This window comes from Babylonia areolata, chromosome 26 (genome assembly GCF_041734735.1).
Source record: "Babylonia areolata isolate BAREFJ2019XMU chromosome 26, ASM4173473v1, whole genome shotgun sequence".
NCBI classification, from domain to species: Eukaryota; Metazoa; Mollusca; class Gastropoda; order Neogastropoda; family Buccinidae; genus Babylonia; species Babylonia areolata.
The window spans coordinates 25,615,900-25,643,030 of record NC_134901.1 but is presented as its reverse complement, the minus strand read 5'-3'; the positions used below and the strand labels follow the sequence as shown (position 1 = coordinate 25,643,030).

Here is a 27,131-nt window from a genome sequence, read left to right as displayed (position 1 = left end):
CCAGCCTTGCGTATGGACGCCCGATTCGGGTGAGTGAAAGAAATGAAAAGGCTCGCCAATGATCGCGTGCATATATTGACATGCAGACACACACAGAGCGCTCGCGCGCGCACGCACTGACGCACACACACACACACACAACACACACACACACACACACACACACACACGCACATCAATAACCTCACACATTCACCGGTCTTACTGTGAGAGGGCAATAAATTGGCTTCTCATATGCAGCAGGAGGGACTGAAACGATTTATTGTCTGATTAACTTTTTGTTGAACTGACATTTTCGCAACCATTTGAATAAATATTAACTGAGCAACACAAAGAAAATCAAACTGTCTCTCTCTCTTTCTCTCTCACCTACACTTTCACCCACCCCCACACATAATTATACCTATGCACTAACATACCTTCACCCCCCCAGACCCCTCCCGCCCCCCATATATATATATATATATATATATATATATATATATATCAGTATATATATATATACAGATATATATATATCACACAGATATGTATGTATATATATATATATATATATATTTGTGTGTGTGTGTGTGTGTGTGTGTGTGTGTGTGTGTGTGTGTAATCTTTAACAAAGAAGAAGAAGATATGAATAAATTAACATAAAAGAGAGGGCAGGGAGAGACAGACAGACAGACAGACAGACAGACAGGCAGGCAGGCAGACAGACAGACAGAGACAAAGAGACGGACAGAGAAAAGATTAAGAAGACAAAAAAGTAGTGTACTTCACTGCACACATACAGTATGCAATCATTAAAATATTAAGGTTTCGTAATGTAATTAAGACGACATAATTATTACATGTTAGAGTCGAACAGTTTCACTAATTAGAATAATGAGAACTTTGCTCTACAAGTAAATCTGACGCTATCACCCAAAACGAAACACTACTTTGAGTTAAATAAAACATAGTGTAAACTCTGGAGCAAGAGAAAAAAAAAGGAATGTTCCCGACTGTGCTGAACTGAGGAAGGGATAGGTTACCTCCCTTAGACCACTTGGCTTCTACCTCTGAGCTATCGGGAACCCAAATTGAATCACGTCTTGGAATGTCCAGAACTAATTAATGAAGGATGAAAATAGTACCTTGGGTATCTTCTTAGAACTCTGGGTCTCTTTGGCTCCAGCTACTGGAGAGACAACATCACAGAGCAAGCAGGTGCTTTGTGGAAGGGGAGAGACTTGGGTATGTGTGATTTTTCACTGATATAAATCGGTCTTGGTTGTCTGCAGGAAGACCAACAAGTAACAAACCACTTGTTAGGTTGAAGATTGAATAATTATTTTGTTTTGTTTTTTCTTGTGAAGAAAATCATTTTTATGGCATACTATTCCGAAGAAGGTCTGACTTCGGAAAACTTCAAAATATCAAGAAAAACACTTGAAGAACTCAGAGAGAAGCACAAAGAAAGACTTGACCATCTTTTCCAAATCACAGGGGGCAAAACGCCCAGTGAAGGGGCAAAAGGCCCACTGGTAGGCGTCTTGCCCCTACACCTTGTAGGCGTTTGCCCCAGTTTGAAAACAGATAATAGAATTGCTAGGAAAAAGCAAGGGAGATAAATCGGTTTCAACGCTACGATTCAACAGCAGACACATTCCTTTTAAAGAACAGTATTATCGATATTTGCTTTGAATGAAGAACAGACGCTGGCATCGAAATTTCATTAGCATGGGTTTTACAAAAATCAAGGTGAAAACAATCAAATGCATGTGGAAAACATGGCTGACTTCTGAGTGGCCTCAGTCCGTGTTGGGATGTGTTTTTCCGGCTGTCAAGCGGAAAAGTGTAAAAGTGTCATTGGCTCGCTGTGTACCATGATTTCCGATATTTTGGGGGCCGACTGGGCTTCTTGCCCCGAATTACCCAATATATCATATGTCAGTGCATGTGTGTTCATTTGATATAAAACTAAATTTGACTACATACTTTCCTGGAACACACACACACACCACCACCGCTACAATGCCTATTTTCATCATTGCTGCTGCTGCTGCTACCATTACTTTTATGCTTCTGCTTCTGCTTCGATCACCATAGCTAAGCAGATCTATGACAATAGGCCATAAATGCTGATTATTTGCAACAATAGCATGTCGAATTTCAATCATAACTAGATTCATAACTATGTAACTCATAGCACACGATTTTCAAAACCCATTCTGTCACTCCCATACACGAATGCAATTTCCACATTTCTTTTCCTATGTTCCATTCTGTTTCGTTTCGAAGACGTAAAAAGTTATAAACTTTGGTTTGTAACGTTGTAATATAATATTATACTCTACACCCCCCACCCCCTCCCCCACCCCCCATCCCCCTCTCGATTGCTGTAAACTATACCAATTAAAGAGTGGAGGGGAAGAAATGTTGAGTATGAATTCGGCTTATAATGTTATCAACCATTTCACAACCTTTTCCGTCTTCGAAACGAAAGAGCGCTGAGGAAGAAATGTGGATTTATAATAAGTTATGCAACTCATATCACACGACGTTCAGAACCCATTCTGTCACACCCATACTACACGCATGTTCGGGTCAAGTCCTATTTTACCATCCTAAATTATTGCACCGATTGTTTATTTCTGTTACATGTTCGTTGTTTTTGGCACGAAAAACGGAGGGGGGAAAATGCAAGATGGTTAGCACGTTATTTCAGTGACCAAATCCAAATCAAAACTGAGTATTTTTTTTTTTTTTTTTTTTTTTAAGCGTACAAATAAGAGTCGAAATCCACTGAAAATGGGTTACAACATCTACTAGCATGTTCGTATCAGCAAACTCACCTTTAGTTCCACCAGAACGAAAATATCAGTCAGTCTTCAACGCTGCTGTTACCAAACTGGAAGCACTGATCGAGTGCGCCAGATCGCAGTTTCGCTGGAAAGCAAAACCGAAAAGTTTTCACGGAAAACCCCCGGGGATTCTGAAAACCCGCTGGCCCTGCTGATGTGATCCCTTCCTTGCAACACAGTCAAGATGGCTGAAATCACGTCATTCGTTTATAAATAACTTGTGTGTGCCTCTGTGTGTGTGTGTGTGTGTGTGTGTGTTTGATTGCAGTGGTTGCAGTCGTTAACAGAGCAGAGCACTGAATTGACAGATAATAGTTTGTACGATGTCGCGAAGCCTGATCAATTATAGGCCAATGCGTGCAGTGACAATGTTTGCAAACTGCGCACATGCACAGCGGCCCGCAAACAGGACCTGGCCTGTTTTTATGCTGCGCAATGCTTGCAACTGGTTACTGGTTTTGTTTTGTTTTGTTTTTGTGCTGTGAGTGAAAGCCCAGGTGCATGCGATTGCCAGCAAGAGAGTGTTCGTGAGAGTGGAGGTCATGAGAACGTAAAACGTATGGGTATATTACGTATATATGTTTGGCTCAAAACAAACAAAACAAAATTGTCCGAAGGCAGACACACACACACACACACACACACACACACACACAAACACACACACGGACACACACAGTCAGACACAGGCACACAAACACACAGACATAGACACACACATGCGCGCGCGCGTAGTAAAATCAATGGATTTTGACCACACACACACACACACACAGAGAGAGAGAGAGAGAGAGAGACACGCGCGCACACACACACACACACACACACACAGTACTTTGACCAAATAGGAAAACAACACCCAAAACTTCACAGTAGGCCCTTTATTATTATTATTATGATTATTATGATTATTATTATGATGATTATTATTATTATTATGAGCAGTTACGCATACTCTTGAAAAAAAAAAAAAGCCTTAGGCGTTTACAAATAGAACACGTGTGTAATAATCAAGGAAAAATTGAACACAAGATACCAAACATCATTAAAAAAAATTTCACACACCCACCTCCCCTTCCTCCGCCCCCCTTCTTCCTGACACCCACACACCCACAATACAATATATAATACTGTTTGTTTTTCAACCCAAACCAAAAGTTGCAGACACAAACATGCACTCAGTCTCCGCTCAGTCTCAGGCTCTGCCAAGTGCAACAACCAAATTTTTATCAGTAAATAAGACAAGATGAGATGAGATAAGAATAACTTTATTATATCACAAAGTGAAGGTACATCAGGCGCGGTAACATACAAAAAAATAGACAACTTACACAACACACACGCACAAAATTATTTGAAATGACTCAATTAAACAACAACAACAACAACACACACACCCACACACCCACACACACACACACACGCACGCACGCACGCACACACGCACGCACGCACGCACCCACACACCCACACACACACACACACACACACACACACACACATTATAATAGGCATCCTTCAGTCTCGGAAGACTATGGAGTTGCGCTCTAGGTGTTTATTCTGGTACAGCGTCGGGTGTGGCTGGCCAGTCCGACGTGGGAATGACAGTCCCTGTGGCAGAGGGCACAGATGAAGTCTGACGCTGGTCTGTCTGCCTGGGCTGCAGCCTTTCTTCTCATTCTCTTTTCCTCGTGCTGCTGAGCGAGCGTCTCTTCGAACTTGGAAAGCTTAAAGACCTTTCTGCACAGTCTGTCTCCAGGCTGACCATTCGAGGGCTGTTGCTTCCCAGTTGTTCTGGTCGATGTTCAAGGCCTTTAGGTCCCTCTTGCACACGTCTTTGAATCGCAGCTGTGGTCTGCCTGTGGGACGTTTTCCCTGCACAAGTTCTCCGTAGAGGAGGTCTTTAGGGATCCGTCCGTCGTCCATGCGCACGACATGGCCGAGCCAGCACATACGTCTCTGTTTCAGCAGCGTGCACATGCTGGTGCATCCAGCTCTTTCCAGGACAGTGTTGTTTGGGACCTTGTCCTGCCAGGTGATGTTCAGAATGCGTCGGAGGCTACGCATGTGAAAAGCATTGAGCTTTCGCTCTTGTCGGTCACGCAAAGTCCAGGACTCGCTGCCATACAGGAGGGTGCTCACGACACAGGCTTTGTAGATCTCGGTCTTTGTGTGCTCAGTCAGCTTGCTGCTGTTCCATGCTTTCTTTGTCAGTCTGGTCATGGTGGTAGCTGCCTTGCCGGTGCGCCTGTTGAGCTCTGCGTCAAGTGAGAGGGTGTCTGAGATAGTTGAGCCCAGATAAACGAAGTCGTGGACGACATCCAGTTCATGGTCATTGATGCTGATGGCTGGGGGAGAGTCAACATCTTGTCCCATGACCTGTGTTTTCTTCAAGCTGATGGTAAGCCCGAAGTCTTGGCAGGCATCGCTGAAGCAAGTCATGAGCTGCTGTTGGTCCTTGGCTGAATGGCCGTTACTGCTGCGTCGTCTGCAAAGAGGAAGTCACGCAGGCACCTCAGCTGGACTTTAGTCTTGGCTCTTAGTCTGGAGAGGTTGAAGAGCTTTCCATCTGTCCCGGTTCGGAGGTAGATACCTTCAGCTGCAGGACCAAATGCGTGTTTCAGCATCACAGCAAAGAAGATTCCAAACAGGGTGGGAGTCAGGACGCAACCCTGTTTCACTCCGTTGCGTATGTTGAAGGCAGCTGATGTTGAGCCGTCAAAGACGACGGTGCCTTTCATGTCTTCGTGGAAGGATCTGATGATGCTGAGAAGTTTGGGTGGACATCCGATCTTGGGAAGGATCCTGAAGAGGCCATCCCTACTGACCAGATCGAAAGCCTTTGTGAGGTCTATGAAGGCAACGAAGAGTGGCTGTCTTTGCTCCCTACATTTCTCCTTAAGTTGTCTGAGGGAGAAGATCATGTCTATAGTGGATCTATTGGCACGGAATCCGCACTGCGATTCAGGGTAGACTTGCTCTGCAAGTACTTGGAGCCTCTTCAGTACTACTCGTGCAAAGACTTTCCCAACGATGTTGAGGAGGGATATGCCGCGATAATTATTGCAATCGCTTCTGTCACCTTTTGTTTTTGTACAGTGTGACGACGTTAGCATCCCTCATGTCTTGTGGTACTTTGCCTTCACTTCAACAGAGGCAGAGGATCTCATGCAACTCGGTGATGAGTGTCTCTTTGCAGCACTTCAGTACCTCGGCGGGAATATCGTCTTTCCCTGGTGCCTTGCCAGAGGCAAGAGAGTCCAGGGCTACGCTAAGTTCATCTATAGTAGGTTCTCTGTCAAGCTCTTCCAGCTCTGGTAGGCACTCTACGGCATTCAGGGCATCTTCTGTGACTACATTTTCCATTGCATATAGTTCAGTGTAGTGTTCTACACAGCGCTCCATCTGTTGTTCTCTGTCTTGAATCACCTTCCCTGTAGCTGATTTCAAAGGGGCAGTTTTCTTTTGCGTTGGGCCCAATGCCTGCTTGATGCCGTCGTACATCGCCTTGATGTTCCCTGTGTCAGATGCGATCTGAATCTGGGAGCAGAGCTGAAGCCAACAGTCGTTGGCACATTGCCTGGCACACTGTTGGACTTTGCTGCGAGCAGCTCGGAGAACCTGGAGGTGCTGCTCACTGGGATTGGTTTTGTATGCCGTCAAGGCGTTTCTCTTGGCCTTGATGACTGGTGTCATTTCTTCTTAGTGGGCTTCGAACCAGTCAGCTGACTTGCTGGTCTTTTTGCCAAAGGTGGACAAGGCGGCGTTGTAGACAGCATCTCTGAAGTGTTCCCATCGGTCTTGGGCATTTGCAGTGGGTGGGCCAGGGAGAGAATCCTCCAACACACGCGCAAACTCCTCCACTTTTCTTTGAGGTCGATGCGAGGTCGTCCCTCCTTTCTCGTACGGTGCAGTCTCTTCGCACGGAGCTTCACACTGCTGCACACCAAAGAGTGGTCAGTGTGACAATCGGCACTCTGGTAGCTGCGAGTGATCTTGATGCTGGAAAGGTTGACACGTCTGGTGAGGATCAGGTCGAGCTGATGCCAGTGTTTGGATTGCGGGTGTCTCCAGGAGACTCGATGCTGAGGCTTCGTGTTGAAGAAGGTGTTACTGATGCACAACCCATGACGACAGGAGAGCTCTAGCAGGCGCTGGCCATTCACGTTCATTTTCCCAGTGCCGAACTGACCCAAGCAGGTGGGCCAGGAGTTGTGATCGACACCTACCCTGGCGTTGAAATCGCCGGCGATGAACAGTAGTTCTCTGTCAGGAATTCTCCTTTTGCAGTACTGAGGTCGTCATAAAACTTGTCTTTTGCTTCTGCTGTGGATGCCAAAGTTGGTGCGTAGGCACTGATTAGACTGACTGGTCCTGAGGATGTTTGGAGTCGGAGAGACAGGATTCGCTCTGTTCCTTCTGCTGGTGGGGTTATGGACCCCAATAATCTGTTTCTAACTGCGAATCCCACGCCGTGTTCTCTGACCTCGTCTGATGGTTTGCCCTGCCAGAACAGGGTGAAGTCTCTCTCCCTCACAGATCCTGTTTCTGGGAGCCTGGTTTCTTGAAGGGCGACAATGTCCATCTGCAGCCTGCTCAGTTCTCTGTCGATGACGGCTGTCTTGCGAGCATCATTTACTTCCTGCAGGTCGTCAGAAAAGCCTGGTGTCATTGTCCTTACGTTCCACGTGCCCAATTTCAGGGCGGGAGTTTTCATTTTTCTGTTGCCTGGTGCACAGTTGTCGATCCTCTTGTCGGTTTTCACTCTAAACCCCACGCACCCAGTGAGGCTAACGGACCGTGGCGGGGCAGCACCTTACTGGCTGGGGACTGCCCAGCTTAAGGCGGGCGGTAGCTGCCCAGCGAGATGCGATGACCTCTCCCACCGTCGGAAGCAGCCCCTGGCGTCTGACTCTACGCCAATTGAGTATGCAGACTTATAACCGGTAGACTGCTACTTCCCGTATTTTGTCGACGCTGCAAAGCGAAGCTGGAGTGACCTCTCCAGAGCGCAAAGCCTGGGTAAGTAAGTATGGAGGGCAAGCTGTTACCCATGCAGCAGACCCACCCTCTCCACGTCGCTGGAATGGTCCATTGGAAAGGCAAGCGCCAATACACATGGTTCCAGTGCCGTCGCAGGAGTTGCCAGAACGTTGCTGTATACAGCCTCGGACTGCCTTGGAGAATCCGGCTCCGGATTTTTCCTCAGGATTGACTCCCGAGGCCTTTCCTATGAGTGGGTATGGCCGCAAGGCAGCGGAGGTTTGAAATCAGAGTTTTCCTTTTCTTAGATGAGCTGTCTTCCCAGACTGATGAGCCCCATCTACCCAAAGCACTGGTTTTCAGGCGCCAGGAACCCGCCTTCGCCCCTTCTCCTATCAGTAGTAGCAGTTCCTCCGGGCTTATATCTAAGCCACACGAGCAGGCTAGGAGCTGGACTTATCAATAGACACACATTATATATATATATATATATATATATATATATATATATATATATATATAACACGTCAATTTTTCATAGGAGGAGCATGTCATATATTCGCTTAAAAATTTATGATTAATAATAATATCGCATAGTAATGATCAGTATGAATAATTATATTGAAAGACACGAGCGCTGACATTGCACCTCAGTGTCGTATTGACTATCCCAGTCTATTGATAAATTTACCCACCCCTACCCCCACCCCCACCCTCGACACCCTCTCCCAACGTCAAGTGGTTTGCCGTCATACGGTTTTTATCTTTAATCAACCCTGTGATCATTCCTTCATTAGACTCAGACACATTACTCACTGCAGGGACAAGTATCCTTGACAGGGCCTCCACGCCAGAGGTACAGCAGTGACGCCGCCCAACCCCCAGTGGGCCCCGTGTACGAGCTTCGCATCTACAGCATAAAGCCCGACAAGTTCGCCACCTTTCGACAACTTATGGCAGAAAAGTTCCACATTAGACTGGCCTACTCCCTGCCCCTTGGCTACTGGATCGCTGACCTCGGCGGCATCTTCCAGGCTGTGCACATCTGGCCTTACGGTGAGCGTTTCGTGTCAAAAGAGCTTTTTTTTTTCTAGTCGTAGTGGGTAAGCGTTTGGAGGCTGAGGCCGGAAGAGAGAGAGAGAGAGAGAGAGAGATTCAGATTCAGATTCAGATTATTTATTCATTAATAGGCCTAGGCCCCTTATGAAGGGGTAAGTGACAATATAAGTAATAACAAACAAAATGAAAATATATAACCAACCATAATACATACACACATTACATAAACGCTGCAATGAAGTACAGCATCTTAAGATGTCACGATATCCCGAAATTTAAATGCCTGGTGTAAAAACAGTGCCAGATTCCATATATCAGCATGTCTCGTGGATGACAATAATAAACTCAGTTTGAATAAACATGGCTGTCGATAGTACTTAGGTGGTATATATTTTTCTCTAATTCTACAAAGAGCTGGACAACGAAAAACAACATGTACCTCGTCTTCTTTGTCTTCTTTACATAGTGGGCAAATTAAATCATTGTCAGTAAAATCTCTGTATCTATAGTAATGTGTAGCTAAGTCTGACACGCCTAACCTAAATCTTGTTGTTACATACTTCAAATACATGTCCATGTTACATACCAAGTACTGTTTAACATCATGCGAATGTCCAAAAGTTCTATAGAAGCTAAATCTTTCACTGTTTTGAATATGGTAATTCCAGTCCTGCCATCTACAATCAATCAAGCGTTGCCGGAAAAGTCTTACAAACTGATTTATACTACCAACACCCTGATTCAACCATACATCACCAAATCCATATCTAAGTAAACAAATACGTACATCTGTGACCCAATTTCTCTTTCCCCTAATATCTAACTCATACAACATTTTGTAAGCTCTATAAGGTATTCTATAATCTTCCATTTGTAACAACTTAAGCCAATAACGTATACACTGTATAGCAGAGTTAATATATATCGGATGTCTATTTGTTTCACCATAAACAAGATCATTAGGTGTACGCAGATCTACGCCTAGAAATTTCTTCAACGCAAACAAATGCACAGATTCACATTCCAACGCGGCTTTATGCAGACCCCATAATTCAGAACCATATTGCATGACGGGTTGTACCTGAGCATCAAAAATTTTCAAAAACAATTGTAGAGAAGTGTTATTTAACGAAGATAATCTTTTTATAACACACAATAAGACATTTTTGGCCCTGCTAGCAAGATCTTTACAAGCAGAAACAAAGCTCAAACGTGTAGTAAAATTTATCCCCAAATATTTATAAACATTGACAACAGGCATTGTAATACTATCATAAAACCATCTTTCCCGTGAACCTAAATATCCCCCCTTTCTAAATACAATGATATTACTCTTACACATGTTGACTTTCAGTTGAAGGGAACTTGCTGCACGTTGTAAGTTATTCAGCTGAGTCTGTAGACCAACAATAGTTTCTGACAAAAGTACAACGTCATCTGCTAATAACAAGATAAATAATTCAAATGCATCAAAAGAAAAAGTGGCACCATGTCTTCCGTTATTAATAACATCAATGGCCAGTTCATTTATGAAAAGGGAGAACAACACTGGACTGCACACATCACCTTGTTTTACTCCAGCTGTACAGGCTATATAATCTGTCAACTGTGCACCACATCTAACTCTACATTTTACGGTATCATAAATACTCCGAATACACTTATACAATTTACCTCTTATACCATTTTTCAACAATATTGGCCATAGCAGATGTCTGTTTATGGAGTCGAAGGCTTTCTCGAAATCAATGAAGGCTACATAAAGTTTACGATTATTAGAAAATTGCTTTTGTACTAGTGCCAAAAGAGCAAACATATGATCTGTTGTTGAATATCCTTTCTTAAAGCCAGCTTGGTGGTCTCCGGTAATGTCATTTTCTTGTACCCATTCTTGTATTCTATTATTTAATATTGTACTAAACATTTTGCTACTTATATCACTAAGACAAATGCCCCTATAGTTATTTGGATTGTTGACATCTCCTTTCTTTAAAAGAGGTAAAATAACTGATTCTGTCCAGCTTTGAGGAAAGATACCCTTGTCAAATAGTGTATTAAATAATTTAACAAAAAACTGTATAACATGGTCATTTGAATTCTTATACATTTCACCAATAATACTATCCGGCCCAGCAGCTTTACGATTTTTCAGTTTCCTCATTGAATATAATACTTCCTCCCTAGAAATTGGACGGTTCATATAGTCATTAGACTCAACATACTGAACATCCCCATTTACATTACCACTAGCTGTATCTTTTTCTAACAATGATTTAAAGTGATGAAACCATGTGTCGATACTGATGTCGTTTCTTGGTTGTTTTCTTTTAAATGAAGTTTTGTGAACAGCTTCCCAGAACTCTTTCTGGTTCTGTATAGATGTGACAAGTTGATCTAACAATGCATCGTTAAACTGTTTCTTTTTTCTTTTCAACATTTTTTTGTATTCACGTTTGACTTGATTATATTCATGGCAAACATTTCCATCCAAAGAACGTCTGCATTTCGCTAATAGTCTTCTTACTTTTCTTTTTTCAATCTTACACTCTTGATCGAACCAATCATCAAACTTTCTGTTATTACCAATATAGATACGTTTCTTCATGCAGTCAGCACATTCTCTCAAACATTCATTAAACTTGACAAGAGCTTCGTTAACATCAACATCAATTAAATCTATCGCCTTATCAATTTCAGTACTTATTCCTTCTGTGCGTAGAAGATCATTAAATATATGAGCATTGTTATCATTCCATACAAACTTCTCCAAAATTTGATGACTACATACTGTATCACATATATTTTCATTAGGAAAAGTAACACTTGCAGTAACAGGCATATGATCAGAATCTATCCGTTCGCAAACATTCAGCATACATGCATCACACACAATGGAAAAAAGCTCGTTTGAAAAAATAAAGTAATCAACAACACTACTCCCTGTATCAGAAATATATGAGAGAGAGAGAGAGAGAGAGAGTGTGTGTGTGTGTGTGTGTGTGTGTGTGTGTGTGTGTGTGTGTGTGCACGAGCACACAGATAAAAACACAACCTGAGACAATGCTCATGGTGTGCATAATCTGTGTGATCAGTTCTTTCAGTAGGAAACAGAGTCAAGTAATACCAGTAGTTTTCACTCAGTAATCCTATTCGTACGAGGCGGGCACAGTTGCTGCTGAACAGAGAAAAACTTGTCATACTTTACGTCATTCAGTAGAGCAATGAAGTCCAAACTAGTATGACGTCAAATATCACCCAATTCCTGGAAACGCATTTTGCGCATGAAGGCAGAATGTTGGGTGAGAGCGGAGATTAGAAAAGAGAGATAAACCACTTGCAGAAATTGCTGAAGCCAGGCAGCCTGCGCCGCGAGACGCATTCATTATTCATGAGCTGCCTTTGCCCCGCCCAAACTAAGGGAAAGCGTCAGTCGAACGCAGTCTCCTGAGTGATTTTATAATTTGGATTACACCTTTTTTCCCATTTCTGTTTGCTTCATCCCACGCAGATGTCAAACTCAATTTTGTTGTGAATAACATTCCTAAATATTTATATGTATTGGTTACTTTTATTTCCCTATCACCACAGCACCATTTTTCACGAGTCGAAAGATGACCTCTATTGCAGAAAACTATAATATTGGTCTTATCGAGATTCACTGTTTGTTGTAGTCTGTCTGTTTCTTGCTTAAGGGCATTTAATTGATTTTGTAACCCTATGGGTGTGTCAGACAAGAGAACAACATCATCAGCAAATAGCATTAAGAGCAAATCTGTTGCGCCAGGTATCATTTGTATTCCATGTCTCCCCTTCTTTGATAACTCCACTGCCAATTCACCGATGAAAAAGGAAAACAGCTGTGAGCTTAGCATACAACCTTGTTTAACCCCTCTTGGACACTGAAAAAAGTCTGAATAAATACCTTTGTCACGAACACATACAAGTACAGAATCGTAGATGCTTTTAACAGCCATGTAAAACTCCCGAGAGAGAGAGACAGAGACAGAGACTTAGAGAGAGAGAAAGAGCACAATACAACGGTCTGCTCGGGCAACATGAAGCGTTCGTATATATATGAATTATATATATGATTATGTACATATAGATAGATTTAGATTTACATACTGATAGATCTATATGAAATTATGTATGTCTGTATTCATGTATGTATGTATGTATGTATGTATAGACAGATGTTAGAAGAGAGACAGAGCTGAATATGTGTTTTATGTTTTGATATATATATATATATATATTTGTTGAAGAAATGGTGATGTAAACCAGAAAGTGTGAAGAAAAAGTAGCGTTACGAAAACGCAGTTCAATAATTTACAACTGTCTCTCTCATGTGCAACATTGCACTGGGGGGGCCGGGGGGGGGGGGGGGGGGGAGTTGGTGGTGGGGGGAGCTGCTTTATTTTCTTTTTATATTATCTACATTCAAGCAGATGCAAACGTGCTAAAAACCAAGCAAAAATGAATCGGTTTTCATTGTATACAGCGAATCTTACTACACGTGGGAAATTCCAGGCATAACTTAACTTTCGCTTTACTGCAGCTGAACCGTCAGAACCGACTAGTTTCCTTCGGGTGGGGAAGGAGAGGGTGATTTACCCCCACCCTTCCGCACTGCGTGTGTGCCCCAAAACGGCTTCAGCACTGTTATAGACAGTAAGAAGGGGCCTGCCGCGAGTGGTTTATCTCTCTTTTCTAATCTCCGGTGGCAGTGATGGCCGTTTTGCTGGAAACTTGACCAAATCACACCGTGCTATTCGTGCTATAATTTACTGTGATTTCTGCAAGGGAAATCGTCCAATAAAAGCTTCTTTTTTTTTTCCTTTTTTTTTTATGTTACATGCATTGCTCTGGCAATTCAACACCCATGCAGAATAACAGTTTTTAACCGATTCAAAAAATGTATATGTACGGAAGATCAACGCTGGAAGATGTAAAGCGTTGTGGTTTTCCAGTAACTGTCGTGACTCCAGTAAAGGCGACTCATTAAATGTTGTAAATGATTGAGGAAAACCCAAGAACTGACCGGAGATGAAATAATGAATATTTCACCGGGAAGTATCAAAATTACCATTCTTCGTGATCAGCTTTGCGTTGGAAACCCGTTGTGCCCTCATAGCTTAAATGATGAGTTTCAGTTTCACTTTCTCAACAAGGAAACGACACTGCGTTCGGACAAAATTAATCCATTATACGCTATACCACATCTGCTAGGCACACGTTTGACAGCAGCATAACCCAACGCACTTCGTTAGGCCTTCACTGCATGCTTGGATATGTGTGTACCTATCAGAGTGGATTTCTTTTTACATGATTAATTTTTGCCAGAGGACAAAACTTTCGTTGCCATGGTTTTTTTGGGTTTTTTGTTGTTGTTTTTGTTTGTTTGTTTGTTTTGTTGTTGTTGTTGTTTTCAGAATTGATTGACATAAGGAGGAAGAATGTCTAGACAGACTGCATGGAATATGATGGATAGACAGACGGTGATGAGAAGGGATGGACAGACAGAAGAATGATGGAGGGACCGACAGAAGAGGGATGGACAGACAGACGAAGAGATTTATAGACAAATGGAGAAGGATAGACAGACGGAGAAGAGATATATAGACAAACGGAGAAGGATAGACAGACGGAGTAGAGATTTATAGACAAACGGAGAAGGATAGACAGACGGAGTAGAGATTTATAGACAAACGGAGAAGGATAGACAGACGGAGAAGAGATATATAGACAAACGGAGAAGGATGGACAGACGGAGTAGAGATTTATAGACAAACGGAGAAGGATAGACAGACGGAGAAGAGATATATAGACAAACGGAGAAGGATAGACAGACTGAGAAGGATAGACAGATGGAGAAGAGATATATAGACAAACGGAGAAGGATAGACAGACGGAGTAGAGATTTATAGACAAACGGAGAAGGATAGACAGACGGAGAAGAGATATATAGACAAACGGAGAAAGATAGATAGACGGAGTAGAGATATATAGACAAACGGAGAAGGATAGACAGACGGAGAAGAGATATATAGACAAACGGACAAGGATAGACAGACGGAGAAGGATAGACAGATGGAGAAGAGATATATAGACAAACGGAGAAGGATAGACAGACGGAGTAGAGATATATAGACAAACGGAAAAGGATAGACAGACGGAGTAGAGATATATAGACAAACGGATAAGAATAGACAGACGGAGTAGAGATTTATAGACAAACGGAGAAGGATAGACAGACGGAGAAGAGATATATAGACAAACGGAGAAGGATAGACAGACGGAGTAGAGATTTATAGACAAACGGAGAAGGATAGACAGACGGAGAAGAGATATATAGACAAACGGAGAAGGATAGACAGACTGAGAAGGATAGACAGATGGAGAAGAGATATATAGACAAACGGAGAAGGATAGACAGACGGAGAAGAGATATATAGACAAACGGACGAGGATAGACAGACGGAGAAGGATAGACAGATGGAGAAGAGATATATAGACAAACGGTGAAGGATAGACAGACGGAGAAGAGATATATAGACAAACGGAGAAGGATAGACAGACGGAGAAGAGATATATAGACAGACGGAGAAGGATAGACAGACGGAAGAGGGAGAGACAGGCAGAAAGAAAGGAGGGATGGATGGACAGACTGAAAAAGGGACAGACAGATAGCTGAAGGGAGGGTGGATGGACAGATGGAAGAAGGAAGGAGGCACACAGGAGGAGGCACGAAGGGACACTGAATCAGAGGAAGCATGGATAGATAGACCGACGGTTGATGGAGGAAGAGACACAGAAGAGTATCAGTATCAGTGTCAGTAGCTCAAGGAGGCGTCACTGTGTTCGGACAAATCCATATACGCTACACCACATCTGCCAAGCAGATACCTGACCAGCAGCCTAACCCAGCGCCCTTAGGCCTTGAGAAGAAAAAAAAAAAGAAGGAAGAAGAGGTAAATGAATATCTAAAATCTCTCTCTCTCTCTCTCTCTCTCTCTCTCTCTCTATATATATATATATATATATATATATATATATATATATATATATATATATATATATATATATATATATATATATATATATATATATATAAGAAAAGAGAAGAAGAAATATTTAAAAAAAATACAATAAAAAGACGAGAAGAGAAGAAGGATCATGGATGAACAGACGGAAGAAGGCACGGAAGCTTGTACAGACAAGACAGGGGGAGGGGGGGGAAGGACTGACAGACGGAGGAGGAGAAATGGAAGGAAGGAAGGAAGCAGCACTGAATGACTAAGAACAAAGAAAGAAAGAGCACACACACACACACACACACACACACACACACACGCGCGCGCGCGCGCGCGCGCGCGCGCGCACGCATGCACACACACACACACAAACACGCACGCGCTCGAGCAAATTAAACCCCGTGCAGATGTAACCATACATTAAAATGATGCACACCAAAAAAAGTACATGTATATGAAAACAGATATGCATGTTTATTAATTTTTCCTTTGATGTTCGGTTGTGTGTATGTGTGTGTGTGTGTGTGTGTGTGTGTGTGTGTGTGTGTGTGCGTGTGGTTTTTTGTTGTTGTTTTTTTCCGGCCAATGAAGAACCACTAACGCAAGACAATAAGGAATATTGTTGCTCCATAATTTGTATGCAGCTGAGGACACACACACACACACATATCGCACAACACCCACCACCACCCACACATTTCAGTCCCCACCCCTACCCCCAAACAAAACACAATCACACACACACACACACACACACACACACACACACATCACACATCGCACAATACCCACCACCACCCACACACCTCAGCCCCCATAACCCCCACACACCCCTCCACACACACACACACACACAGAGAGAGAGAGAGAGAGAGAGAGAGAGAGAGTAAAAAATCAAAAACATTTTAATGTCAGGCCTCTGGCCCATTACACGAGTGATAACATGTTCTGTGTACAGGGGAATGTTTACAATTTTGTAGCTTGCACCCGCACATGCATTGCTTTGTGAACAAAACTAGACAGCTTAAATAAAGCAGGTTCATTAGTACTAGACCTAAGTAGGCACGATTTAAACATACATGGATTTCCAGAATATTTTGGCGGAATAGATTCATTTCTTATTTCATCATACTTGGGACAAAAAAGTAAAAAAGTGAAGTTCTAATTCTAGTATGTTCTTGCGAAAAGGGCACTAGTTGTTCGTGTCCTGGCTGGGTTTATATTGTAAAAAAAATATAATAATAATAAAATAAAATAAATAAATAAGGGAATTAAGAGGTGACATACCAATTCTAAATCTTGAAAATGTTTTGCACACACGCACAGAGAGAGAGAGAGAGAGGGGGGGGGGGGGGAGGCGAAATGTTTTATTCAGTTTAGGTCAAGGCCCCTTACTGAAGGGGGCAGTCATACAGCAAGTACACAAGTGCCTCTTATAACTGGAGAGAGAGAAAAAAAAACAAAGAGCAACGAAAACAAAACAAATGATAACGATCATAGATATTCATATCATTTCAGTCGTAGATTCTAAGTTGTGCCCATACGTAATCGTTTGAAAGAAAAGAAAATAAACAAGAAAAAAGAAGAGAGGCCGTCCACTAACCTGTGACTCTCTATTGTCCGGTTTGCCTGCTTCATCCATTCATGTCTCTTCAGCGCATACAAAACTCTGCTGCCCGACTCGTCCTTAGAAAGAAAAGATCTAAGCACATCACTCCTCTTTTGCAACATCTCCACTGGCTCCGAGTCTCACACAGCATAAAGTACAAGATCAGGACTCTATGTTATAATAAATGTATTCACAGATCTGCCTCTTCCTATCTCTGCGGCTGCCTTCACCTCTACACTCCATCTCGCTCACTACGATCGGCTTCGGATCCACTGTTTACGCATACCCAGATTCAAACACTCGACTGTTGGCCGCTGTTCTTTCTCTGTCTCTGGACCTTGCAATTGGAATGAACTTCCTCTTTCGCTTCGTCAAGTTCTCCACACTCGGCTCTTTCAAGTCTGGCCATAAAAACCACCTCTTCCCAAAATAGCCTCCCTTCCCTGCCTCTTCCTTGTCTTCAGTTTCTCCAGTTTTAGAGTTATGCATGCGTGTGAATGACTTTTGCGAAAGCGCTTTGATTTGTCTCTGCACACGATTCAGCGCTATATAAATACCATTATTGTTATTATTATTATTATTATTGTCGAGGCCTCCAGAGAGTGTGAGCCAGCGGGCCCAGATCCGCCAAGCCATGGCCGGGGACGAGCAGTGGCAGGGGGAGTTCTTATCCAGGTTCCTCCCCTCCACCCTCAGGATGGACAACGCTCTCCTGGTCCTCTCCCCGGGCACCGCACTCTGCACCGACTTTCAGCCGTCACCCACAGGTAAAGAAGGGAGGTGTGAATAGAATAGAATAGAATAGAATAGATTTTATTGTCATGAAACCGTAAGGTTTATAAGACCCAAGTGCAATGGTAAATGAATGAATGAATGAAAAACACACAATTAATCAATCAATTAAGGCAGTAAATTGCAGCAGCATTCAAAAACAAATTTTCCTAATCTTGTTTGTATATATTCATCATCTGTTAGCATCACCTGACTGGGAATATTTCCTGTGTTATTCGAATTTTGAATATCTTTTAAAAATTGTTGCCTTAAGGTTTTATATTTAATACAATGATCAAGAAGATGGATTTCGTCTTCCAGGATGTTACACTTGTTGCACAATCTGTCTTCTTGTGGAATATTTAAATATCTACCTTTCTCAATCTTTAGGTCATGCGCGTTTATTCTGAGTTTCGTTAAAGCTTGTCTGTGTTTTGTATCTGATATATTTAAAAGATAGGTTTCAGTTTTTTACTCTGCTACAATCGTATTGTAAAATTTTAGCTTTAATGTTTTTTTCTCTTTTATCTTTCCAGTATTTGATATATTCATTTTCTAATTTTTTATATACGACGTATTTCAGTCTGTGTACGCTGAATGTGACTTGGTTTTTTCCAAATGTGACCAAGGCCTATAATTTCGAGTATCTTTCTAACAAATATCAACCATGGGGAAGTTGTATTTTCTTGTTGGTACATGGACTTATATATTTTGTTGATGAGGGAAGTTTCTGGTAATTGAATAATGTGAATCCAATATGTAATAATTTGACACATTATCTTTAAAATTATTGGGAATCTGTGTGTGTGTGTGTGTGTGTGTGTGTGTGTGTGTGAGGAGGAGTGTGGAGGGGTGGGGGGAGGGGGCGCGGGAGGGTGATGGGGGTTGAGGTGTGTTGGGGGTGGATGTGGGTGTTTGCATGATTTGTGTGTGTGTGTGCGTGGTGAGGGGGGGGGGTGATGGGGCCTAAGGTGTGTTGGGGATGGAGGTGGGTGTTTGCGTGATGTGTGTGTGTGTGTGTGTGTGTGTGTGTTGGGGGAGGGGTGACGGGGGCTAAGGTGTGTTGGGAGTGGAGGTGGGTGTTGTGTGACGTGTGTGTGTGTGTGTGGGAGGGGGGGGGCGGCGGGGGTGATGGGGCTAAGGTGTGTTAGGGGTGGAGGGCTAAGGTGTGTTAGGGGTGGAGGTGGGTGTTGCTTGATGTGTGGGGAGGGGGGGAGAGGGGGGGGTGCAGGGGGGAGATGGGGCTGAGGTGTGTTAGGGGTGGAGGTAGGTGTTGCGTGATGTGTGGGGGGGAGGGAGAGGGGGGTGATGGGGCTGAGGTGTGTTAGGGGTGGAGGTGGGTGTTGTGTGATGTGTGTGTGGGGGGAGTGGTTGGGGGAAGGCTGGGTAAGTGGGTGGGTGCAGTGATCAGGTGTGTGTGTGTGTGTGTGTGTGTGTGTGTGTGTGTGTGTGTGTGTCTCTAATGTTGATGTAGTAGTAGGAGTATTGGTGTAACATATTATACAACATACATAAAATGATAATATGTATGCATGTATGTATATATATGTATATATATATATGTGTGTGTGTGTGTGTGTGTGTGTGTGTGTGTGTGTGTGTGAGGAGGAGTGTGGAGGGGTGGGAGGAGGGGGCGCGGGAGGGTGATGGGGGTTGAGGTGTGATGGGGGTGGAGGTGGGTGTTTGCATGATGTGTGTGTGTGTGTGCGTGGTGGGGGGGTGGGGGTGATGGGGCCTAAGGTGTGTTGGGGATGGAGGTGGGTGTTTGCATGATGTGGGTGTGTGTGTGGGTGGGTGTTGGGGGTGGGGGTGACGGGGGCTAAGTTGTGTTGGGAGTGGAGGTGGGTGTTGCGTGATGGGGGGGGGTTCGAGGGGGGGGTGATGGGGGCTAAGGTGTGTTGGGAGTGGATGTGGGTGTTGTGTGACGTGTGTGTGTGTGGGGGGGGGGGGGGGCGGCGGGGATGATGGGGCTAAGGTGTGTTAGGGGTGGAAGTGGGTGTTGCTTGATGTGTGTGTATGGGGGCGGGGGGGGGGTGCAGGGGGGTGATGGGGCTGAGGTGTGTTAAGGGTGGAGGTGGGTGTTGCGTGATGTGTGGGGAGGGGGGGAGAGGGGGTGATGGGGGCTGAGGTAATTTAAGGGTGGAGGTGGGTGTTTGTGTGGTGTGGGGGGGGCAGAGGGGGGTGATGGGGGCTGAGGTGTGTTAGGGGTGGAGGTAGGTGTTGCGTGATGTGTGTGAGGTGTGGAGGGGGGGGGGATGATGGGGGCTAAGGTGTGTTAGGGGTGGAGGTGGGTGTTGTGTGATGTGTGTGTGGGGGGAGTGGTTGGGGGAAGGCTGGGTAAGTGGGTGGGTGCAGTGATCAGGTGTGTGTGTGTGTGTGTGTGTGTGTGTGTGTGTGTGTGTGTGTGTGTGTGTGCCTAATGTTGATGTAGTAGTAGGAGTATTGGTGTAACATATTATACAACATACATAAAATGATAATATGTATGTATATATATATATATATATATAGTGTGTGTGTGTGTGTGTGTATTCGTGTGTATATATCATTATAACATGATATAAATAACAATGAATATACTACTACTGCTGACAGCAACAACACTAAGCAACAACAACAACCACATCAACAACAACGACAATCACCATGACAACATGTCCATGTTGCAGCGGCCTACGAACTGCTGTCCCTGCCCCTTCAGCCCGGGGGTGGTGACGGAGGGGGCGAGGGGGGACCTTCTGACGTCACGCCAGGGGAGACCATCGTGGGAAGCTTCCGGACTGTGTACGGGGACGTCAATACAGGTGAGAACCCATTGATTGTGATGATAATCATGATAATGATGATACTTCAATTTATATAGCTCTTTCCCACGTGAGACATGCTCATTTGTGCTATACGATGTTTTAAAAATCTATGTCTAAAACATGAACTTGAAACACTAAATTATGAACAAAATCATAATCAGAACAACGACAATCATAATAATGATGATGATCATTATCATCAGCATCGTCGTTGTCGGCATTATCACCACCGTCATCATCATCATCATCATCATCATCATCACGGCCATTAGTATTATTAATATTGGCCTGTTATCATCATCACCATCATCAGTAGTAGTAGTAGTAGTGGTTGTTGTTGCTGCAGCAGCAGCAGCTGTGTGTGTGTGTGTGTGTGTGTGTGTGTGTGTGTGTGTGTGTGTTTGCAAAATGGTACTCATTTCTGAAGAGACTATAGTGTCACTTTTTGACTGTCAAAATTAGAGCATGGTCAAACACACACACACACGCGCGCGCGCGCGCGCGCGCGCACGAGAGAGAGAGAGAGAGAGAGAGAGAGAGAAGACAAGACAAGACAAAATTCTTTATTTCGAGGTTAATAGACAAGCACTGTTGTGCTTTTTTACGTCCAGTCCCCGCCCTGAATAGAGTCTGCACTACACAATACTTAATAAAATGAAAGCATGGTGTTAGTAAAGATATATAACAGAGGAGAAAAAAATCAAAACAAGAGAGGCAAGGCCTTCAAGACTCACTTTTAAAAAAAATCTAATCGTTAATTTTTTTTCTGTATTTGTAATAAAAAGTTTCGGGTTAAAAAAAAAAGTATAAAAAAAGGATAGCCCTGATATGAAGGCAGATTCGAACCCCGCGTGTTAGGGTGAGAATAAACTGTCTTACTCAATACACTATCATGGCTCCTTAACTGACGTTCCAAAATTTAACATTTTAACATGCTTTTTTAAGGGCGATAAATCGATTGCGGTATTCGCAGTGAGAACGCTGTTTAAATCATATTATTCTGGTGTATCTTGGGCATTCAAAAAATCTTTAAGGGCAATTAAGAATTCTTTTTAAGTCCGCGGTAAAAGAGACGTGGCTATCACACTGCAACATTTAGCTGTTTTCTCTGGATCTAGATAGATGTATAAGTTTAGTTACACCCGCCGGGAATGTACGACACGGTCGATTCAATTTCTCTGTTATGTTCATTCTAGTTTTATAGTTTTTACAGTTGATATGAAAGTTGAGTATTTTGTTAAACTAATAACATGTAGAGCCAAGTACAAGTACTTCTAAACGTCGTATGAAGTGAAAAGGACTTAATTTTGAAAAGTCAAGACTGGAAATTTTTACGTTTCATCAAGGGTATTAACTCTCATGGTTTAATATTTTTAACTGTGAATTCCGACTGATTTTGGTGATATTTTTATGACAGTATTGGGCATAATCCAATCTCTGAATAAATATTTAACGGTCTTCTTCTCCAACTTTCCATCACATGTTATCGTGTATTGTCAATTGAATATAGGATTGAACGGGCAGGTCAACAACTTGAAACAAAATGGCGTCCCTCATGTTCGCGAGGAATATGAGCATGCGCTTTGAATAAATGTATAAATATGTGTACGCAATTGATTTTTGCCCATGACCTCCAGGGCTTAGTCAGTAGATCTATAAAGTCCACTCGTGGTATTGATTTTAGTATTTTCTGAAAAAGCCTGTCTGTGAAAATGGGTGAATGTAGAAATTGTATCCTGCAATATGATTTTTGAAAAGAATATGTAAACATAACACCACTCCCAACCACCAAAAAAACAACAACAAAAAAAGAATAAAAAATGACAGTCATTGTTTCCTGTAACTCTCTACCTTCGATAATGCGGACTGCAGCACACCTCTCGCTCACTCTCAGTCATATTTACATACACACACGACGCACACATGTACACATGCATGTACACACACACATGTACACAAAAACATGCACACACATATGCATGTAAAACAGACTCACATATGTATGTTAAACATTCATACAAACACACACACACACACACACACACACACACACACACACACACGTTTGAACAGAAGCCGCAGATTACATGTGGATGGGGCTAATGACCAGATCTTCAGGTAGATGGTTGTTGATTGCACAGTTCTACTAAGTATACTGGATTTGCTCTAGAGACAGGGCATTGACTGCTTTGGGGGGAAAGCTATTGGCAAAGCGATTGGTTTTCGTCCTTATACTTCTATACCGTCGACCAGAGGGGAGAATCCCAAAAGCTGGATGTGATTTGTCCTGGCTGATTGATTTTGCTTTTTACACACATGTACACGCATATATACACATGTACACACACATACACATACACGCATGTCTATGCTTATATATATATATATATATATATATATATATATATATATATATATATATATATCTGTGTGTGTGTGTGTGTGTGTGTATTTAAAAGCAACAACCAAAACAACAACCAAACAATAGAGGCAAGGCCTTCAAGACTCACTTGTGATACGCTTTAAAAAAAATCTAATCATTAAAATGTGTTCTGTATTTGTTATCATAAAGCTTCGAGTTAAAGAAAAAAGAAAAAAAAAGTCCTGACGGCAGATTAGAACCCCGCGTGTTCTGTCTTACCCAATACACTATCCTGGCTCCTTAACTGACGTTCCAAAATTTAACATTTAGACATGCTTTTTTAAAGGGCGATAAATCGATTGGGCATTCAAAAAATCTTTAGGGATAATTAAAAATTCTTTTTAAGTCTGCGGTAAAGGAGACGTGGCTATCGCCGCAATCACACTGCAACATTTTGCAGTTTTCTCTGGATCTAGATAGATGTACAAGTTTAGTTACACCCGCCGGGAATGTACGACACGGTCGATTTAGTTTCTCTGTTATGTTCATTCTAGTTTTATAGTTTTAAAGTTGATATGAAAATTGAGTATTTTTTTAAACTAATATCATGTAGAGCCAAGTACAAGTACTTCTAAAAGTCGTATGAAGTGAAAAGGACTTCAAGACTGGAAATTTTTACGTTTCATCAAGGGTATTAACTCTCGTGGTTTATTATTTTTAACTGTGAATTCCGACTGATTTTGTTGATATTTTTATGGCAGTTTGGGACATAATCCAGTAAGTGATGTGGCGTTCACAAATCTTTTTCTGAATAAATATTTAACGGTCTCCTTCTCCAACTTTCTATCACATGTTATCGTGTATTGACGATTGAATATAGTTTTGAATGGGCAGGTCAACAACTTGAAACAAAATGACGTCCTTCACGTTCGCGAGGAATATGAGCACGCGTTTTTAATATGTATGAATATGTGTACGCAATTGATTTTTGCCCATGACCTTCAGGGTTCAGCCAGTAGATCTATATAGTCCACTCTTAGTATTGATTTTAGTATTTTCCGAAAAAGACAACTTGGGCGAATGAACAGTGAGAAAGTCCTGTACACTGAGAGTAAAACACGCAAGCTTTTTATGTATTGAGTATAATTTAAAAATGTAATGTTTAAGATGAGAAAGATCAGTTTAAAGCAAATTAACCCCACTAGCATTAATTACAGATTAATTTCCCTTTTTTAACTATCTGCAGCAAAGACATGCACCAGAAATATAACTTCCATGCTTAGCAAAAGAAGTTCTTGTTTGAACAAAAAATGATAAAAATGACTGCTCTTGTTGTTGTGCCAGAGTATCAGATCAAAGTGCCAAGTTTAGAGAATAAAAAAATATAAATATAACAGTAAATTCAGTTTGCATATAATTTGGCTTCTTTTTTCTTTTTTTGTGCCCATCCCAGAGGTGCGATATTGTTTTAAACAAGATGACTGTATAGAACTGAATTTCTCCTATTTTTATGCCAAATTTGGTGTCAACTGACAAAGTATTTGCAGAGAAAATGGCAATGTTAAAGTTTACCACGGACACACACACACACACACACACACACACACACACACACACACACAGACAACCGAACACCGGGTTAAAACTTAGACTCACTTTGTTTACACAAGTGAGTCAAAAAAAATTTTTTTTAAAAGAACACACACACACACACTCACTTAGCAAACAGGCACAAGCAAGGTGTTTAGTGAAATGCATAGGAAAAAATGAACAAAATGAAAGGAATAAATACACACAACACATACCGCACTACAGACCAGAATGGGGGATGGAAAGTGAGGGAGGTTCTCAGTCAACCATACACATTTGACAAACAGTATCATTAAAATTAACAATTTTCATAACACAATATGGCATAAGGTGGGAAAGGCAATGTTTTTTGAAGGTGGTTGTTTAATTGTTTCTGGAAGTGAGTTTCACGGGGTGGCGCCTGAGTAAACCAGACTGGATTTGAACAAGTCAATTCTTGGAATTGGAATATGGACTTTGGGGGGATTCCTTGATGAATTTACAGAAAAATTTATTAATTTGTCTATTAATGTTGATGGTGCATTACCTGTCATAATCTTTTACATCATGTTTTATTTATTGTACTCTAATCTATGGATTAGTGGGAGAATATTCGCTTGTTTATACGTAGTCTGAGTCTAAAAGGGAAGGTTTTTGTTGTTGTTTTTTTAAGGAGTACCAGCTTGAGTCCCCGTTTATGAAGATTCTGTAATGGAGAGAGAGAGAGAGAGAGAGAGAGAGAGAGAGAGAGGATGAATTGCTAACATTGAGACTTCTGTCTTCTGTATGATCGAAGAGTTTCGACTGATGAGATACGCTGATGCTGACACTGCCTTCGTTCAAGCCCGAAAGAGAGCACGTGAGTATAATTAGTAGGGAACGTTTTCCAGAAGGAGAGAGAGAGAGGTAAGAGACAAGACAAAATTCTGTATTTTCGAGGATAATAGATAAGCACTGGCACACTGTTTTTACATCCAGTCCCCAGCCCTGAAATAGGGTCTACACTACGCAATGCTAGATATAATTATGTCATAGCATGCACAACACAATAATACATAAAGTGATAACATGCAAACACAATACTACATAAAGGCATAAGCATGGTAATAATAATAACACACACACTAACACACACACACACAGAGAGAGACACAGAGAGAGAGAGAGAGAGAGAGAGAGAGAGAGAGAGAGAGAGAGAGGCACAAGCATGGTGTAAATAAAATACATAGGAAAAAGAAACAGAGAACACACACACACACTCTCTCTCTCTCTCTCTCTCTCTCTCTCTCTCTCTCTCTTGCGCACACGCACACTCACACACACACACATTATGTATGTTATCAAATACTATACTAATGTGAATATGAAACAGTAAGTATAGTAGAGAGAGAGAGGGAGAGAAATGTGAAGGGGAAGGGAGGGGAAAGGTGGGAGTTGTGAAGGGAGAGGGGAAGGGTAGTGTTGGTAAAGAGGTGATGCACGCGCACACTCTCCTGCGTGTCTCTGTCAGTCTGATCTGTCTTCGCATGTGCGTGTGCGTGTGCGTGTGTGTCTGTGTCTGTGTTTGTGTCGGTGTATTTGTGTGCTTTCGTGCATGAGAAGGCCGGATGCGAATTTGTTGGCCTTATAGTTTAGTATTTTATCGAAAATTCACTTGTCATGTTTTGCATTGTCAGTTCAGTGAGGGGTGGTGGGGGGGGTATCCATTCCGTTTGAAATGTAGTTTAGACTGATATAAGGAATTCATTATTACCACAGAATTGATTTTTCATACCTTATCGCAGAAACTGATGGTTGACAATTATTCTGCTCTTGTTTGCCCTTCCCCCCCACCCCCTCTCCCCTCCCCCTCTTCCTCCTCCTCCTCCTCCTTCTTCTTCTTTTTTTCTTCATTATTTATGTTCTTCCTCCTCCTTTTTTCGTAATTTTGAATTAACTCACCTGTATGTTCAATATGTTGCAGAAGAGAACCCCCGAATGGCTGGCTACTCTCGCTTCATGGTACCCCACGAGTGCTCTCCAATTAAATGAAATACCAAAGCAGATGAAATCTGTCGTGGAAGCGATAAATGGAATAAGACAAGACCGGGATGGGGGGTG

General features: G+C 42.4%; 2 protein-coding genes across 4 annotated transcripts in view; one reads left to right on the top strand and one right to left on the bottom strand.

Moving 5' to 3' along the window:
* The window catches only part of LOC143300233 (uncharacterized), a 17,948-nt gene extending 14,919 nt beyond the window's left edge, over positions 1–3,029 (bottom strand). Inside the window, exon 1 of the mRNA XM_076613816.1 lies at positions 2,829–3,029. The gene's annotated coding sequence lies outside the window, so the exon portion shown is untranslated. The remainder of the gene's footprint in view (positions 1–2,828) is intronic.
* The window catches only part of LOC143300234 (protein NipSnap homolog 3A-like), a 27,565-nt gene extending 434 nt beyond the window's left edge, over positions 1–27,131 (top strand). For all 3 annotated transcript variants that reach the window (XM_076613819.1, XM_076613817.1, XM_076613818.1), the window contains 6 exons: positions 1–29; positions 8,642–8,876; positions 18,122–18,289; positions 20,963–21,097; positions 25,828–25,890; positions 26,995–27,131. The exon at positions 1–29 is cut by the window's left edge. In XM_076613819.1, coding sequence (XP_076469934.1) covers positions 1–29; positions 8,642–8,876; positions 18,122–18,289; positions 20,963–21,097; positions 25,828–25,890; positions 26,995–27,062 — 698 coding nt within the window. In that variant the 3' untranslated portion in view covers positions 27,063–27,131. The remainder of the gene's footprint in view (positions 30–8,641; positions 8,877–18,121; positions 18,290–20,962; positions 21,098–25,827; positions 25,891–26,994) is intronic.